General features: G+C 36.7%; 1 protein-coding gene, 2 pseudogenes and 1 gene segment (V, D, J or C); 3 read left to right on the plus strand and 1 right to left on the minus strand.

Annotated features, from left to right (window-relative positions):
• The first annotated feature begins 209 nt into the window (after positions 1-209).
• On the plus strand, positions 210-10,386 carry LOC122341302 (annotated as a pseudogene).
• Positions 3,206-4,110, plus strand: LOC122332158. The segment is given in 2 exon segments: positions 3,206-3,429; positions 3,556-4,110. Coding segments are annotated over 2 exon segments (321 nt in total).
• A 988-nt stretch (positions 10,387-11,374) lies between the features above and the next one.
• On the plus strand, positions 11,375-16,265 carry LOC122332168 (general transcription factor IIF subunit 1-like). The gene is made up of 14 exons (XM_043229474.1): positions 11,375-11,598; positions 12,276-12,317; positions 12,462-12,508; positions 12,625-12,697; positions 12,849-13,042; positions 13,431-13,601; positions 13,680-13,885; positions 13,964-14,117; positions 14,220-14,278; positions 14,377-14,552; positions 14,924-14,983; positions 15,107-15,248; positions 15,600-15,732; positions 16,015-16,265. The coding sequence occupies exons 2-14, from the start codon at positions 12,306-12,308 to the stop codon at positions 16,217-16,219; spliced, it is 1,632 nt and encodes a 543-aa protein (XP_043085409.1). The 5' UTR covers positions 11,375-11,598; positions 12,276-12,305; the 3' UTR covers positions 16,220-16,265.
• A 526-nt stretch (positions 16,266-16,791) lies between these two features.
• LOC122332102 lies at positions 16,792-18,947 on the minus strand (annotated as a pseudogene).
• Positions 18,948-19,597: the final 650 nt, after the last annotated feature.

Raw genomic sequence — 19,597 nt, forward strand, 5'->3', positions numbered from 1 at the left:
TCACAGTCACATCTGGTAAGAAATATTTAATATTTCATAATATAGAATATAGAATAATAGGAAAAAATATACAGACCGCTTGTCCGTTTTGCAAGAATGAATTATAATAAAAATGATAAATAGTCGATTTTGTGGCGTAGGATAATAAATAAAAATGACCTGTAATACGATTTTGTACAATATCTGTGGGTGAAACTGTCATTGTGACTATGCTTTGACTACTGGGGGAAAGGAACCATGGTCACTGTCACATCAGGTAAGAAAAACACTTTAAACTAAATCTGATATAAGTGCAAACAATTGTGACAGATCGGCTAAGTTGTCAGAAAGTTTTTTATATTTAATCAACATTTAAATGGTTATTTACTCTACGATTAGGACCGTTAAAGTCGGGGTATGTTTCAGAGCTTTGCTAGAAACGCAAAGATTCGCATTAATTATGAATAACTGCATTTTACATAATTTGATGCGTCCACGTATAAAACAACAAATCAGACACGTGTCATTTAACAGATCCTAAGCATTTGTGAAAAACATTTCTGTACTGCGCTGTAGCATTAAAATAATATTGTGTAACTGGGCTTTCGACTACTGGGGAAGCGGCACCAAGGTCACCGTAACAAACAGTAAGATCACTTTATTAAATGTAAGGACAGTTGTATCGTAAAATAAGACAAAATGTCACATGTATATTTTATTTGCAGTATTTACAGTCTTAAGAGTTATTTTGATTGTTGTCAAATGGTTATTTCATTAGAAAATGTTAAAGATATGGGCTACATCATTTTACAATGTTTCGTTGTGCTAGAAAACTAACAAAAACCAAGTAGTGTTAAAATGTGAATATTAGAAGCTGAAAACAGCGAAATGTGACTAAATAGTAACCAGACTGCAACGTGTTTCATGCGTTTTAACTTTTTGCACTGCTATGTCGATTCCTGATTATATTTTACAATAATAAACGTCCGCTATTACTAAGAGAATTTCATAATACAAATTCAGATCTAAACAAGCAAAACACCGACGTAGGTCCATACCCAGCCGATATTTAAGCTAATGAATAATTACAAATAATTATTCATTTTCAAATTATTACAAAGTTCAGTGGTACAATAATGTACCTTACATTATTGTAACACTGAACTTTGTAATAATTTGAAAATGAATAATTATTTGTACCGTCTGCTCGTTTGGGTCACGCTTTATTTTAATAGTGAAAATTGGTTCCTATATTAAAGTGTTAGGCTATATGTTTGTTTTAACTTACACGTGTCATTTATAGGTTATGTGTAAGGATTCGTTTTAAAACAACTGCAAAGCAGCCTAATCGATGCAGTCGCATTTTTAATACATTTGTTTAAATGAACAGGCTAACGCTTTATTTATTAGCATATAGCGTCGACGAAAAATAAATAGTTTCACTTAATTCTCAAGATTTTGTTTTATTGGCTCGTCAGAAGACTTTTCTTGGGTCAGTCGAGCATTCTGCGTCTAAAACTGTAAAATACCATTCACCAGGGCAACACTTATAGGCTAGGTTTAAAAAAAAAAAAAAAAAAAAATTCAATCAATATTTAGAGTTGATGTCAAGTACGTGCTAAGCCTAGCCCTAGCTTGTGTGCGGCACAAGATTTAATAGGATCTGCAAAGTTACCTTCTTGCGTAAAAATAGTAAATCGCATCATTTTGTTTTATTTGACGTTTATGTAAAATTTTATAATCGATTTATTTCAGATTCAATCGTGCGATTATTTTATCGATGTATCCTTCCACTCATTCATTTGACATGCAGCCTAGTCTAATAGGTCATGTGTAAGTAGGTCTACCTACTGAAAGACTGAATGAATTTATGCAAGTGAGCTCATTGTAGGCATATAGATTTAGTCTGAGAACGATGCACTGTCTCCACAGCTCAACCGTCTCCGCCAAAGTCGATCTTCGCCATGTCCCAGTGCTCTCCTGATTCAGACGGGTTTATCACCATCGGCTGCATGGCGAGTGGTTTCTCACCCGCGGACTCTCTTTCTTTCAAATGGACGGATTTTGATAAGAAATCGTTGAGTGATGTCGTGCAGTATCCGGCGTTCGGGAAAGACGGAGACTATACCAAAATCAGCCATCTGCGCGTGAGAAAAAGCGATTGGGATCCCAAAAACCTTACCAATGCGAAGCGTCAAATTCTCAAGGCGCGAAAGCATCTTCTCTTGCTCCAAAAGGTAAGTTACAATAATCTGTTCACATTTTACATTAGCTATTTCACGCGTCTGTGATGTCGGACTAAGAATGCGTTGTTGTTTCTTTGTGGAGGCTCGTGTTTGATTGGAAAAGTTTAGCACAATCTTTGGTTTATTTAACCAGTGAACCTGCTGCCAGAACTGTGGATGTCAAGCAGTTTTCCTATCAATGTCTGATGTCAGTTAATGTTTCACCAGCAAGGCTGAGGTCTAAAAATGCTGTTTATAAGCACATTGTAGGTTATATGATTTCTTTAATCAACGAAATGCACCTATGGGCTTTCAGAAATACTTTAGGTAATACAATAACCTATGAGAATTTCCCCCACTGTATAAAACAAAACGGGAGAAGAGGGGGAAAAAGTACGCAATGTTTGTCATTGACTACAAGAACGTTTATTTGCTTGCTTTTAAAGGTATGTTGCACTATTTTCTTTTGCTTTTCACGTCCCCTCTGCTTTCTCCTGTATGTTGCCAGCCCCACCGCCAGATCTGCGTGCAACCCTGTTCTTAACAGAACCTACAAAAATGGAGTTAGACAATGAAACAGCAACCTTCATGTGTTTAGCCCAGCGGTTTTCGCCTAATGAATACACATTTAAGTGGTCTCTGAATGATAAAGAAGTGACAAATGTGATAGACACATGTGACAAAACTGAGAAGAAAGAGTCAGTAACCAAATATAGCGCCACAAGCATTTTGCAAATCAGTGCCGCAGACTGGAAGAAGCAAAATACGAAAATGAAGTGCGAGTTCCTGCACAAGGCGGAAATTTAGCAAAAGAGGCTGAATACTCAGGTATGTTTTTTCTTAAGAACACGCAACGTTTTGAAAATAGAAAGATTTTTCTGTGTTCATATTGTTAACGTCTCCCCAAATCTGTCTTGTTTTCCCAGCTCCTTATGTAGAGTTCAACGAAATCACCGTTGATATTGTTCCTCCTTCACATAAAGACATGCTGAAAAACAGAACAGGAGTGCTGAAGTGCAAAGCTTCAGCAGAGTTTTTGGGATCCTTCAATATAACAATAACAGCGAATCATAAGGACATTGCCAAGAAACCATTAGAGGGACAAATGTGGAACTTGACGCTCCAATAGGCTATGAAGAATGGAGAAACGGCACTAAATTTACATGCAAGGTTGAACACGATGACCTCATGGAGCCCACGTTGAAAACGTTCAACAGAGAAAATGGTATGTTTTTCTTTTTGTACAACATCATGCAGTTCATACTTCATACAACTGACTTTGATATAGAGTTTGATCAAAAATAATGACTCATGACTCATTCTATACTTAACTGTGATCTTGTATTACTAGTCCCAGGAACAGCCAAGAAACCCACAGTTTACATATTAGCGCCCCCAGAGCACAGACCAGACGAACCGGTGACCCTGACATGTTACGTGAAAGACTTCTACCCCAAAGAGGTGTTTGTGTCTTGGCTTGCTGACGATGAACCTGTGACTTCTAAATACACCACTAGCCTGCCAATTCAGAACGATCAAACCTTTTCAGTCTACAGTCAGCTAACAGTTAATGCTTCCAAATGGAAGAATGGCACAGTGTTCAGCTGTGTCGTGTATCACGAAAAGCATCGATGACAATATGCGCGTACTGACCAGATCTATTACTGACGATACTGATAAGGCAGGTGTAATTAATCTAAGTATGAATACTGCATCTTGCAAGGCCTAGAGCATTGTGTATGTGGTGTCCTCCTGTTATGCCTGTTAAGTGCTCATTTTGTTTTCTCCTTTTGTCTTTTGGGTTGCATGTCCATTTTTGTAATCGTGTTGGTCTTTAATGTTTGTGGCTTCTTGCTTCTTTGAGATACTTTCTTGCACGTTGCATTTAGGAAGAGACTAATAAAAAGAAACAAAGCATAATTCCTGTGCATTTAATTTTTGTTATTATACTTGTTTATCGTGTTTCTCTGTCAAAGCGGTACATGTGAGCATTAAAGATAATAAACATTATAAAATATCATCACATAAGCTGAAATAATAAGACAAAAGTATGTTTATTGAATGGCACAAAATGTATTCGAATTGAAAGATAAAGCTTTAGCTAAAATATCAAAAATAAAATAATGAATCAAGCAATTTTGAATAATCATAAATTAAAAATAAATATATATATTTAATATATAAAGTCTAAATATATAACTCTGCAGTAAAAATCTAATATCGTTAAACCATTAGCTGGCTTAATAATGGAAGTAAATGTTTGTCTGTGTGTGTATGTATGTGTGTGTGTGTGTGTGTGTGTGCATATTTTATGTCATTTGTACTGTTTGATATTATAATCACATGAACACATTATGCTCCCTATAACAGTTCAGTTATTAGAGTTTGCTAATTTATAGTCACATCAGTTGATCTACAGCATGCCAAGACGCCATTAGCTGACTTGTTTGAGGTTGTCAGGGTCACCTTTCTCTGCTAATATTTTATTTCATTAACAAGACGAAACATGACAGATGAAAAGTCCCAAATCTCAAAAACTGTATAATTCAATCATGGTTCTTTCTCTTTCATAAAATTGCAGCTGGTGTCCTTTTACTGGAAGGGCAGGCAAAACGCTTAAAATATTGTAATTATAACAGAACATGTTGGTGCTGCACAGTGGAGTCATTCAAATGTGTTCTTGTCTGTTCCTGCAGAATGTATTGTGTGGGTTGAGAATCCTCTGAATGACACCACTGAAACAGATGATAGAGACATTGCAAACACCGCTGTAACCTTTGTTTTCCTGTTCCTCATCACCTTGTTCTACAGCATAGGGGCTACTATTGTTAAGGTATACATTTTTTTAGTTTTTTGTAATTGATTTTTAGTTTAGGATAAACGTGAAACTAGATTTTATAGGTTTATTTTAATTTCGTGGCGATTATTTAATCGTTTGATGAGAGATTATGCTTAAAAAGTCCATTTCACTTTGACATACATTGAGTTTTTTCTGTCTGTAATTCGTGTCAACTTGTGCTTTCAGGTGAAATGATAGATTCCTTCAAGGACATGCAAGATTTCTCAGAAAAACAGCTCTATTATTTTTTTTTCATTACTGTAAATATGTGATTGTGATGTTTGTTTGTTTTTAAATTTTGCTTTAATAAAAGAAAGAAATCATTTGATTGCTCTTGTATTTTTTTCTAGTTTACAAAGCTTTGATTTGCACGATCACCTCTAACGCTGCTCTGAAGATGTTTATGTAAACTACATAAGGAGTAGCATTTATTAACACAGAGAAGTATTTAAAAGCCCTTTTGAAATATAATCTGGATGTAATAATTTCTTAAATCCAAAGGTTTTGGTTTTTTTCTCTCTCTCTTTTTAAGCTGAAGCGCAGCTCTTCTAGATGTGGATATTTATGAGTCTAAATATTTCATGCTGCAAAGTATATTAAAACTTGAATTGCATAACAAGCAAGTCGTTTTATGTAAATGGCAAGGTGTCTTTCCTGTGCAGATGTGCTCAGCCATGTCTCAGAGATGCAGATGGTTTTCAGTTCTGCTTTTGGTGGCTATTTCAGCTTGACTGTTACTTAACATTTCCATCTGCTATTTGCTATGTTCATTGAAGCATGATTCTGATTTCCTCTTCTGTCCATCTTTGTTTTCAGTATCTGCAACATTTAAAAATTCCCAAAATGTAAATAACCGCCACACTAAAACATCAGCAGCATTCATTTTCATCAAGCATTTTCATATAATGTGTACATTTCTTTATACCAAACTGCCTAAGTTAATTGATGTTGTCTATTTTTTAATAGCAAAACGTATCACAAGGCCTACTATTGCTGTGCTGAGTAGTGAGGACGCTAACGGGATTACGTTGGAGTGCCAGTTGAATGATTATTTCCCAGAAAAAATTAGTGTACAATGGCTTGAGGGTGAAACGCTTGCCGGGAATCAAATTGATAAAATTCTTCAGAGCACAGAATCAAATGAGAAAACTACACTTACATAAGTCAGCTATTTATCCCAGCTATTTATCCATATCAAAACAAAAACTATGCTTGTAAAGCCACCCACAATTCTGAAGTGTTCAAGAAAGAATACAACACATGCAAAGGTAAGCTGTAAGAAAATAATGAAATTTTAAAATTTTATATCTGGCTCACTGAAATGTTTAAAAGGTAATTATTGTTTTGGCATCATTAAGTTTGACGGCTGAATGTGAAGGTAATTTTATTTTTTCACCTGAACCTACAGCACAATCTTTCTCCAAACCTTCAGTCCGAATAGAGAAAGTCAATCTCAGAGACATTACACCGGAGAATGGGATCACAATTCGCTGTGATGTTGAAGCACCAGACAACACTGAAGTGTCATGGTTAACAGATGGCATAAGTAAAAGAGCCACCAAAGATATCAAAGACCTGCCCAATAACATTAACAGCTACTTGACTTTGTCCAGAAATGATTGGTTGAACTCTTACGACTATTGTTTGTGTCGCCAAACATCCATGTTTTGAAGCAAAGGATGAAATTCACAAAAGTAAGTGATTTATTTTAAACTGATCTGCATTTCTCAATGCACTTGATGACATTTTAGCTTCTAAAAGCCAAATATAATGTGATAAAGAATATTTTTGCTCCTCAGATAATACAAAGACAGATCCTGTAGTGGTGATCAGGAGGTCTCTTGTGAATTCAACGCAGACAGACAGTGCTGTGCTGGAGTGTGTTGTAAATGGTCTCCCTTCTGGTGAAGTCTGCATCAACTTCCAGGCCAATCATTTGGATATCTCAGATTTAATTTGTGTGGATTGGGCCTCGTCTGAGAACATCTGGTCCTTGACCACACATTTTACAATACCTAAAGAACACCAGAAAAATGGAAAAACCTTTACCTGTACAGTTCATTTGCTCTCGAATCCTGGACATCGAAACCTACAGGAAATATTTTTGGTGAGGAATGAATATTTCATCAATTCACATTAACCTTTTCTGGGGACAGTATTTGATGTAATGTATCGAATTTTATTCATGATGTTTTATGTTTTCTTGACTGAACATTTAACACTATATTTTTCCTCAGGCGATCCTACCATAGAGCTTGCTGTTGTTTCCAGTGTGGGTCAGTCTAGTCCAGACACACAGAAGCTGCTGTGTTCTGCGCACAGGATTCAACCCAAAAATCAAGTGGTTTTCACAGTCTAGTGAGAGATCTGCCAGCGCTTTAGAGCCCAAAATAATGGATGATGGTCTTGTGAAAGCATACAGTGAGATACTGCTGACACAGAAAGAGTGGAATCGAGGGTTCACTTACACCTGTCAGACTGATAACGGACACAGCGGGAACACTATTGAGAAAAGTACCAGTATCTGCACAGGTAAACATGCCAGATGTGACAGGAACCCATTCTCTGTAGTCAACATTATAATGAGATACCGATATCTGATAATATTATAGTCTATGCAATAATGCAAATGTAATCTCTCAACACGTGTTCACTGTCCAACAGTAATCGCACCATCCAGTCAGCAGGCAAAGGTCTACCTGGTGGGTCCATCTCTAAGTAGTGTGAGATCTGACACCTCTGTGAATGTGACATGTTTGATTGTTGGTCAGAGAGTCAATTTATTCTCCATTCAATGGAAAGTGAATGGTATCGTTTCCAGTCCAAATGGCCTTGAACAAAAGCCTAGAGTTCATGACAATGGGACTCAAAGCAAAGGAAGTACGTTGAAGGTTTTAGTTACAGACTGGGATTCGTACGCTCTCTTTACCTGTGAGGTTAAGCATCTTTGCTCAAATGATACACAGCAGAAGAGCATCTCAAAAACCCGAGGTAAGCACTCACAGTTCTGAACACTGCCCTTATGGAAAATATTTCCTGATTTCTAATTGTTGCTTTATATGCCCGCAGACCCAAAACAACCCTCTGTGAAAATCTTCAGACCTCAGACAGTGATCTCTCTGGGCTCCAAAATGCCAGTCTAGTTTGTTTGATCACTGGTTTCTTCCCATCTGATATCACCGTGCAGTGGCAACTAAATGAGACACAGCTGGATGCATCTCAGTTCATTAACAGTCCTGTGGCTGCTCACACTTCAGGAGGTTTTACGATGCATAGTGCCCTAATGCTGCCTGCATCAGAGTGGAAAGATGGCACATTCTCATGTGTTGTTTCTCATGAATCATCCCAATATCCATTCAAGGCCACTATAGAGAACGTGTATGGTGGGTGCCATCTGGAAGAAATTGATGGATCTGATTTAATTTCTAAAACTGTTTTCATTTTAGTTGGTTTTGATAAACTTTGATGCATTTTTAAAGCAAGGTTTAAATTTAAAGGTGCAGTGTGAAAGAGGCCATTACTTTTACACTTATTTCTATTATTTATGGGTATGATAACCGTATTCTGGTCTGTCCCATAAACATGTAACTTACAGTGACAGAGAAATGAGCTGCATGTAATATGAAAGTTTTAGATCTAGACAGTTTTGTGATCTGCATGACGACTCAAATCCGCTCTTCACCCAAATTTAAAAGCTGCTGTCGGTTAATGACGGTTTGATGAAAGAACTTGAGGCTCGATTGGACTCTTGTCATGTCAGAAAGTAATAAGACTTTCAGTTTTGCGGATGTCGCCATCTTTGATATTATTTCAGTCACTGTCGCTATGGTTACTGAAAAGAAATATGGGCTTGACACCCATTGCGCATTCATACAGACAGTATTTTAAAGACAAATGTTAGCTACTGTGTGAATGAGGCACATACGTTTAAGAAGATATGGTTGTCCATCCCAAATGCAGGTATTAGGAAAATCTATTAATATAATATATATAGTGTAATATATGCAAACAAAATATGTAGCTATGTTTTCATAGGAATCGTTATGTTTTTATTAGATTAGAAGGAGGTATTTATATCTGCACACACAGCGAGTCAGACATGTGTCTGGATCAACACTGCTGTCCAAAAATATAGACTTATCCCAATCTCTACCCTTAAACCTAACCCTACCCAATATAATCAGTGGGAAATGGTAGCTTATTCCTTTCCATACCCCTGATCATGAGCCTAAAACAGATATTTCCTGAAAAATGAAATCAGAAATCAGATTGATTGGAAACATCTTATATTTGGTGAAATCTAGCATTGCTATCTCTACTGTCTTAGACTTAGGCACGGAAACAGACTTAGGCCTTATGCAATTTACAATTTCACTTCTAAATGCTGCTTCAAGTTATATAGCCCAATTTAAATGATTTTGTGTATGTATGTATTATAAAGTATAATACTGTACATGTATACGTAATATAACTATAAAACTCTTAACATTTATTATAATTTTTTTTTTTAGCCTCGTTGACTCACTCTCCTCCGTCTGTAAAGCTGCTGCAGGGTACTAGTGTGCCTGAGCTAGTGTGCTTGGTATTTGGTTTCAGCCCACCTGACATCAACATCACCTGGTGGCTAGGTGAAACTAAGATGTCTGCCGACAGCATCACAAACCCTGCAAAAGGCCCTAATGGAAAATTTAGTATCCAAAGTCGCCTGGATCTCCAACCTTCAGACTTGACACCTGGTGGGGTGTACACTTGCAAGGTCTCTCACGTTACTGGTATCTTCAACGAGAACGTCTCAACGAGAACAAGTACACTAGATTTAAATTACTAAAACTTTTTTTTTTTATCAAGGAAATATTGTTGTATAAGTGTTAACCTATTCTTCTGCTTTTTTTTTACAGCATTGTTTGAAGAGGCTATATTTATGAATGAGAACAAGCCTGAAACCTTTAAACAGGATACAGTGGAAGAGACTTGGAATATGGCCTGTGTTTTCCTCATCCTCTTCCTCCTCTCTTTTTGCTATGGGTGCACAGTGACTTTGGTTAAAATCAAGCCTACATGAACAATATTGTGTGTGTGTGTGTGTTATGCCTACTAGATTGCTATGCTTTTTGTTGTTATTATTTTGTTTATCTTATATGTTGTCTTATAACTGACTTAGCTTTGCAAAAATTAAGTGGTAAATTCAGCGTTTGGCCTATGAATATGAATAAATAAGTGGTTTTAATACACACACTTTTAATTATATATTAGCAGTACATCACAGATTTGTCCTTTTTTCAGATTATCAGTGAATGTTATCTCAAATTATGTATTGTTTTTGAATAAAAGATCCAAATCTATTGTCTTATTGTTATCTTATAATTTTAGTTAGGCCTTACTGTTGAAATAATATATTTTTTGACAGTTTTAACTATTTTAACTACAAAATTACAGCTTAAATATTATTTCTTTACAATAAAACATTGGAAATGCTTAAAACATTGCTGGGTTTTTTTTAAATTTCACGCATTGTTTGGATGATTATTGTCTAAAACAAGTCTGTTCATGTTCATATGATGATTTTTGCAGTTTAGGATTAGTTTAAGAAAAATAATAGGCACGCTATTATAGAGGGCTTAATAAAATGTAGAATAAAGAGCGCTAAAGTTAGAAAAGAAATATATTTTTAGGCTTTTTCTCGAAGATGGCAAGGGATTGAGTTCATAATGGTAATTTTAGATTATAAATTATAATAACATTAAACCTATTTCATATTTTCTCTAGTTCTTCTTGAATATTAAGACAGACATCTGCTCCATACAAATAAAACACTCTATGTTTCAGTATGCGCATTTTATAATTTAAGCATCATAAACGACCCTGTGTTTAACAAAAAATTTAAATGAAATAATGATTTAATAATAAAAAAAATGTGTTTATTGTCTCTAATTAGCCTAAAGCCTGTTTACCTAGCCTTCAAAAAACGTCTTATTTAGTGGTAAAGTATTGCATTACTTCTAGATTATATTTACACTGCATGTATGTCTGTTAATTATTAACATTCATCGACAACTTGTTTTTAAAAGGTAACAATCAAGAAATACCATGATAAATGACAGAAATTAAACTTGTCATTATAACGCAATATTTGTCTAATAAGTACTTTTCCTTTGTAATGCCATTTTTTCTAACCTTATTGAATAGATAGATAGATAGATAGATAGATAGATAGATAGATAGATAGATAGATAGATAGATAGATAGATAGATAGATAGATAGATAGATAGATAGATAGATCTGCAATGCTCGCTTCAGTGCAGCAGGTGGCAGTAAGTCTCCAAGGAGCTGATGACAAGCATAGAGAAGAAGACCTAGTTGTGGACGGTGCGGGCTGCATGTATTATATCCTTAAATTTGTTTATTTTCATTTATTTATCTATTTTTGGAAGGCGAATTTACTCGGTTTATCAAATACCGCAAAGGGGAACAATATCAGCAGCCGGACGAGGTGATAAGTGTTATAAAGTGAAGCTACGTAAAGCATCGGATGTTATCTGGTTAGCCGGTTGAAGGTACGTTCAATTCTTTTTCACACGTTCATCAACATCTTTACAAGTAGTTGATTTGCGGCGAGCTTAATGCGTTTTTGCTTATGTTCAAAGAGGAATATCCTTGTTGGTGAATTAATACAGCACAACAAGAATATTAAGGACCTTGTCTCTTTTAATAAAGGCTTATGTAAAGTTTAAATCATTTAGATAGCCAGGCTCTGAAATATATGAACATGATATATTAAAGGGGGCTAATATATTGTTTAGAAGACGGGAGAAAAAATACAAACAAGTTACCGACGAACGTTCAGAATTAACAACAGTTTCGCGGTATATCATTTCTAAATAATTTTTAATCTGAAATGAATTCATTTTTCTGTAAGCAAGCCACGTAACACATTCAACTCTTAAAATGTGTTATAAAAACATTGTTGAGGTGAAAACTCAAATGTCAGCGGCAGTAAAAAGCTTTAGCCTATAGCCTAATTGCCTAGAGGAAGTCAATATATTAATAACATGACCGGCTCACTACATTTAGGTAACTCTTTTGCTCTCCAACACTTCGGCTGACAGAATAAATTCATGTATGATATGTGATATTTTCATTATTTTGTTTTAGGTTCTGCTGCAACCAGCACAACAAGAGACGTGAAATTGCTCTGTTGTACATGTATTCATACTCTTGTATGTTCTCACAGGTTATTAACGGGCCTTCTTGCTCTGCAGTGATGACGTCGCTGGTAAGTTAAGGGCGATTGGGCAGAATGCAGATTGTGTGAACTTTTAGAAATTATTTCTAAATTTGTATCTATTAAAATCATTCTACTGCACCTTGTGTGAGTGTTATCTCTCTCTTAGGCCTAAGAGATTACTTTTGTTTGCAGGGTAGCAGCAGTTCCTCCACAACAGAGTATGTTGTACGAGTTCCTAAGTAAGTTTGGTGTTTTATTTACTTTACAATTGTACTTTAATTTGAAATTTAATTACAGTTTCTACGGGGCTCTAAAAAAGCGGTTGACATCAGATTTTTTGTATTTTGCCCAACAGAAACACCAGTAAGAAGTACAACATAATGGCTTTCAATGCTGGTGATAAAGTCAGTTGTTCCACATGGACTCAGGTAACAGTCATTATATATGGCCACTGCTTACTCTTCCTTGCTTTCATTTCTTTTAAAATTTGCCTTCTCTTTAATTCTTGATCGCTCTGTGTGTGTGTGTGTGTGTGTGTGTGTGTGTGTGTGTGTGTGTGTGTGTGAATGCAATTTTCAGGCTCGTATGGAGCGTGACATGAGCAACAGGCGTATATATGGTGAGGAGGAGACCCAGGAGGGGGCAGCAGGCAGTGAATTTGGAAAGAAACAGAGAGAGGAAGCACGGAGGAAGAAGTATGGTATCGTTACAAAGGAGTTCAAGGTGGAGGACCAGCCCTGGATCCTTAAAGTTAATGGCAAGGCAGGAAGAAGGTGCAAGTTTCTGCTTTTAGCATTTTTCGTTAAATTAGCTGCCCATGCATACAGTAAAGCTTTAATAAGCCAATAATTGTTGTTCAATAAATGATTTCATTCAGATTTTTCTACTAAAATAATTATTGTATATTAAAATGCAATTATAGGAACAATTATTTGCACTACAAACCAGTGTGTTTATGATTGTGATTATAAATTCAATTAATATGATAACAGATACCAGTTATATCAAGCAGCATTAGATTTTAAATTAAACTTTTTCATACGGGTGATTTAAGATATGTATGCTATATTTATATTGTTATACTACGCTCTAATTACGTTGCTCTTTATGAGGACAACATCTCATTAAATCACTGCCCTATTGTTCCTCTTTATGACTCAGATTCAAGGGTCTGAAAAAAGGTGGAGTCACAGAGAATGCTTCCTACTACATCTTCACACAGTGTCCCGATGGGGCCTTTGAGGCGTTTCCAGTGCACGCTTGGTACAACTTCACACCGCAGGCCAAACACCGCACGCTCACAGCAGAGGAGGCAGAAGAGGAATGGGGAAGGTGAGGGCAGGATGAGTGGCCGCTTTCACTCATCGCGTCTAAATCGCAGACGTCACATCGTCTTATTGTTCCATATAGGAGAAACAAAGTGGTGAATCACTTCAGTATCATGCTTCAACGACGCCTCCGAGAACAGGAGCGAGGAGAGGACGATGAGGAGGAAGGAGAGAAGGGGGGGAAGAAAAAAAAGAAGAAGGGAGGCAGGGGAGGAGACCTGCGCATACATGACCTTGAGGATGATTTGGAAATGAGCAGCGATGAGAGCGACGGCAGCAATGGAGACGGTGAGGGAAGGCTGTGAGAATGAGAGGAGTGTCAAATGTGGGGCTTTTTTCTTACCGAAATGCCATCTTTCAATGCAGATGATGAAGCCAAGTCAAAAGCTAAAAAGGACAAAGGCCCCAAAGGCAAGGGAAAGAAGAAGAAGAAAAAGGGCAGTGACCTGGAAGGGATCGAGGATAGTGATGATGGTGACTTTGAGGGGTTGGAGGTGGACTACATGTCTGATGAGAGCAGGTGCCTACACAAATCTTTATGGACCGTTACTTTTGCCTTTTATCCAAAGTCTCTCTTCACGGTTACTGCGGTCTAATCATCATCATTCTTTCTTTGCTCTAGTTCTGAAGAAGAAGAGCCGGAGAAGACCAAACCCAACAAGGGAGAGGATGTCCCTAAAGGTTAGTGACTCTGAAAGTGTTTTGTTTTTGAAAGAATGCACTTTGTTTTTTAATGTTTGGTTAAACTCCATGAAGCTCTATTTTTTTTTTTTTTACAGGGATTGATGAAATGTCTGACAGCGAGGAAGAGAGTGAGGAAGAAAACAAGAATGAAGAAGAAGGCAAGGAGGAAGAAGAGGAAGAGGATGGAAAGAAGACACCAGTGCAGGGGGAAAAGAAGAAAAAGAAAGATAAAGGCAATCTCTTTTTGCATTTTTTCTTTGTATTTGAAAGAGTTACAGACGTGATGTTTATTGGATGCTAGGCATACCACTAGAAAATTTTGATTAAGGGATTAATTATAACTTTACACTTTTTTGTAATATGAAACCTTTAAAAAAAAAAATCAATTATGCTTAAAAAAATAGACATTGTTAATTCTAGTTAAACATAACAGTAAAATAATGCACTGAATTATTTTAAAAGTAACTTCTAAGTGTATACTTAGTGTATTATTATTATTATTATTGATAATGGTTTCTCATTTTTAAGTGCTATTCTTTCATAGTCCTATACACTGTTGGCAGTCTCTATATTTGTACATTTATTAATTTTTTCCATTTTGTAAATATTATTGTGTATGTTGTTGCAGACAGCAGTGTATAGTCCGACAGCTCTGAGGACAGCGATATTGAAGGAGAGGCAGCTTCAGCACTGTTCATGGTGGTAATGCTTTATATTTGTGTGTGTGTGTGTGTGTGTGTGTGTGGGAGTGAATATGAGAGAAAATTCTAATGTTGTTTCATGTGTGTATGGTACAGTGCTCTCTTGTTGTCTCCCCTCTCACAGAAGAAGCGCACTCCTCCTAAACGAGGGGGTGGTCGTGGCTCAGCAGGTAGTTCAAGAACAGGAAGTCGGCCTGGCACACCTTCTATTGACAATGCTGCCACTTCCAACACTCTCCGTGCCGCTGCCAACAAACTGGAGCAAGGTACACTCCTTATTATCCTTATTATCCATTAAATATTCTACTGCTTGATGTTAATGTGGCAAGAAAATATCATGGAAATAGATTATTGTTGTTGTTTTTTATTTAACACACTTTTGTCAAGTAAAGTGATACTTAAGCAAAAAATAAAAATTCTCTTATTTACGCTCCCTCATGATGTCACAGATGTTTGTGACTCTTTCTTCAGGTGAATATAAAGATAAAGTCCTTAAGAAAAATAAACTATATAGTCCACATCATGCAAGTGTATGGGACCTACAAAGTTGTTCTTGTTTTTCTTTCTCTTTAGTGTTAGATAAGTTTTAATTTCATGTATCTTCTCCTCTGTCTCAGGTAAGCGTCAGACAACTGTGCCTAGCTCAGAGACTCCAGCGGCCAAGAGGTTAAAGATGGAGCCCAGCCCTCAGAGCTCTTCAGGGAAGAGCACACCCCAACCAGCATCAGGAAAATCCACTCCCAGCTCCAGGTACTTTTTCGTGAACATCATTTAACTATTAGCTCATCAACTCGCACTCCACATCTTCGGTCCTGGGTTGACTTTTCCTCTAGCCCCAGAGATAAGGACTCAGTTAAACTTGCATACGGTGCTGTATCCAGTAACACTGTGTGTATTACACCCATAAAGCAAACTTTATGCCAAATGTCTCAACATCACAATTTTTCACGATGCCTATTTTACCTCTTCAAGCAATGCCATCATTGGCATTATTTCACAGGGGTGTATAATATTTTTGCCATCTCCTTTTAGTGATGTGCAGCTGACAGAGGATGCCGTGCGCAGGTATCTCATCAGGAAGCCCATGACCACTAAAGACCTGCTGAAGAAGTTCCAGACTAAGCGCACAGGCCTTAGCAGCGAGCAAACGGTCAACGTGCTCGCCCAGATCTTGAAGAGGCTCAACCCAGAGAGGAAGAACATCAATGACAAGATGCACTTCTACCTCACCGAGTGAGCCCAGCTTAAGAGAGAGTGAAACCGAACCTCGTCACCAGCAGCACCTCCTACAGCTGCGTTTAGGTTAAGGCTTCCAACTTGATCTGATATTTGTCGCTTTGCTTGCAACCTTTCACAATAAACAGTAGTATTAAAGTGCTGCAAACTGAGTTCCAGATGAGAATGCTGGAGGTCCAAGAGTGAAAACACATAGAAGACTGAGAAGCAAGATGGAGTAGGATTTTGTATTTTGTAATGTGCATAGGAAAGATGTGTTTGTAAATCCCACATCTATGCCTGTTAATGCCTGACATTTTCATACACTTCAACATATCAACATAATGATTTTTTTTCATGAAAACCTGCTGAATTTTGAGAGAGGGTCTTTACACAGAGAATACAATCATCATATTCTCTTGGTAAAGAATTTGTTGTTTTTCTTTGTTTTTACTGGTTAAGGTAAAACTTTTGAAGGAAATTTCTCCTTTGGTAGTCCATTAAATTTGTTCCAAAATTAATGTGTTTGTATTTGTTTATATTACATATTTTATGCAACAGTAATAAACAGTATTGTTAGAGAACAAAGCCACAATAGAGAATAGCAAAAAAATATTTATTAATAGACATTGTAAAGCAGGGGTGTCAAACTCCTGGAGGGCCGTAGCCCTGCAAAGTTGAGATGCAACCCTATTTAAACACACCTGATCCAGCTAATCAAGTACTTCAGACTTACACAGTATATGTGTTTTAGCGGGGTTGAATCTAAACTTCCTAAACAGGAATTGAGTTTGACACCCGTGTTGTCAAGACATTCTTTTCCCTGACTTATTTTACATTATGCATTGCATCAGTCAAAACTTTGCCTTTCATAAATCCAACACACCATTTCAGTGGGATGTTAAAGTTTTTCAGCAGTTGTTTCTTTGTAGGTATTCCGAGAAAATGCAAGTGATTTATAAGTTTTTAGCTACTTTGTGTGTGTTGGTGTGTGTGATTAACTGAAAGATAAACAATTCTCATAAAAGTCACAGCTTTTAGAAGACGAGTTCTAAGGTCAGTCCAGTTCTTTTAAACAGGCAGGTTTCGCAGATGACAGAGATGCATGGCGATGCCGTGGTACCTTCCGTCCTGAGAAAAAGGATTCTTCTTCTTTCAGGATTTCATGGGTGAATTTAAATCGAGCGTCATCCCTGTTGATATGAACACACATTTTACCAAATTTTGAATCTAAAATATATGGTTACTTCGTGGAAACCAAAATATTCTACCGTCAGTTTTGTGAGAAATTAAAGTAAATGAAATATACTGGGTATATACTTTAATATATAAAGTGAGCGCCGACTCAGAAGCAAGTCCACCCAGTCTGTGGATTTGTTTTCCGGGACCAATCGCATCACACTATCGGACAAAAGGCTCAGTCCTGCAATAGTGCTTCCACAGAACTGATGAGAGAACAGACGACACAGAGAACATTAATAACGTACTAATAACAGGAACATCAATATTGCACAAATAACTGACAGGCAGACCTTCACACTGTCGATATGAGGTTTGATATAGCCCTCTCTGTCCAGGTCCAGAACATGAATTGGCCCAAGCAGTGGACTGCCTTCAGGAAAAGCTACCTCTCTCACCCGCTTTAGGATACTTTCACACTTAAGTCCCCACTGCAGCCGCTCTGTTTCCCTGTAGCCATGAATAGCCTGAGCGTTGAAAGAGAAATGGACTGAAAAATTGGAAAATGGGGAGAAGGTAACATTTTTATAAAATAAATGTCCAAGAAATATGTTTCCAACCTTATTTAGTTTTCACAACAGTGTTGGTTTTTATTTAAAAAAGTGGAAAATAACTACAGTCAAAAGTTTAGTTTAATTTAATTGTACACTGTATATGAATTGTTAATTTAAATTGTGTTTATTTATTTATTTTTTTACTTATTTACTTTATATGTTAGTGGGACGCCGCTTAATACATAATAAACGTGTCTATTTTATTATGCTTTAGGATTTTTGGACAAAATCTGAAAAGCAAAAATCGACAGAACGACTGTTTCAAGCAGGTTTCAAATACCTCCTCTATTTGATTGTTCCAACAAAGTAATCCTGCCCAAAACACATAGGATTGGAAGAAAGCCACCCGCAAGATTTCTGATTTGCTAACACACGCAGTTCGCGCTCAAATTCGCCGCTTTATTGTTATTAATCAGCAACAGCAAACCTAATTCACGTATAGTAGTAGTAGGAATTGTTTCAACAAAATTAGTAACTTGCACATAAGCTGCGACCATAAAAACGTTGAGTAGCAATCGCCAACAACAGTCACAAATGAGTTTTGCTATGAATTGTCGCTGGATGGCAGTGTTTACACGCTTGTCCCTGGTACTTACGTCGTCCCAGTGGTCAAACTCGTATCGTTTTTTTCTAAGTCCTGTCTCCACTTCTTTGAAAAGGGCATTCTCCTCTTCCTCGCTGATGAAATTATGTCTAACTTCAACATGCCCACGCACTACGGATAAAATTTCCTGCGACGATCCGTACAACCAACTACAGCCCTCTTTGCTCTCGGGGCCTTTTCGTAAATCCGTGCTCTCCGATAAAAACCTATACAGTAAGGGATTATGGAAAGCTTTCTCTGTCCTTGTTTCGATACTCTAATTAGCAGTGTCATTTTGTCGAGGACATACGATGGCACTTAAAGATCCACAATATTCAGCTTACTAGTGTCATTACTGTCATTGACAGGGCGCCATTTTGAATTCGCTAAGATTTCTGGGACTTGAAGTATTTGAGCAAAATTGGAAAATGGAGAGAAGGTAATAGTCAACGGACAATTAATAGTAAAATTTTTACTAATTAATGGTCCAAGAAATATGTTTCAACCTTATTTAGTTTTCACAACAGTATTGGTTATAATAAAAACGGAAAATAACTGCAGCCAATACATGTAATTTAAGTTTTGTTTAATTTAATCGTAGACTGTCTATGATTTTTTTATTTCAGTGGAAATTACTTTGGTTATATATATATTTTTAACTTATTTCTTTTATAATGTTAGTGGGACACCACTTAGTACTTCGTAATAAAACATAATAAACGTGTATATTTTATTATGCTTTAGGATTTTTTGGATAAAATCTGAAAAGCAAAAATCGACAGAACTACGGTCGATCAAGCAGTCGTGGGGGTAGTGATGAAATACACATCTAGTTGCAGTTTACAATAAAATAATTTCAAATAAAATGTAATTAAAAATTGAAAAAGTTGCATTTTGGAACGCTGTTATTTATTTGGCAAACAGTGATGCATTCACCTAAAACGAGCTTCATTGGCGCTCCGTTGTTACTAGTAAGTAAAGATTAAATTAAATTGTAATTGCAATTCTACTTTTCAACACTAGA

This window comes from Puntigrus tetrazona, chromosome 3 (assembly GCF_018831695.1).
Source record: "Puntigrus tetrazona isolate hp1 chromosome 3, ASM1883169v1, whole genome shotgun sequence".
Taxonomy (NCBI): Eukaryota; Metazoa; Chordata; class Actinopteri; order Cypriniformes; family Cyprinidae; genus Puntigrus; species Puntigrus tetrazona.

Coding starts and splice junctions, on each gene's coding strand:
- LOC122332168 (XM_043229474.1), top strand. Junction 12,698..12,848: donor GTTGTTCCACATGGACTCAG/GTAACAGTCATT, acceptor TGCAATTTTCAG/GCTCGTATGGAGCGTGACAT. Junction 14,553..14,923: donor TTTTCTTTGTATTTGAAAGA/GTTACAGACGTG, acceptor AGCAGTGTATAG/TCCGACAGCTCTGAGGACAG.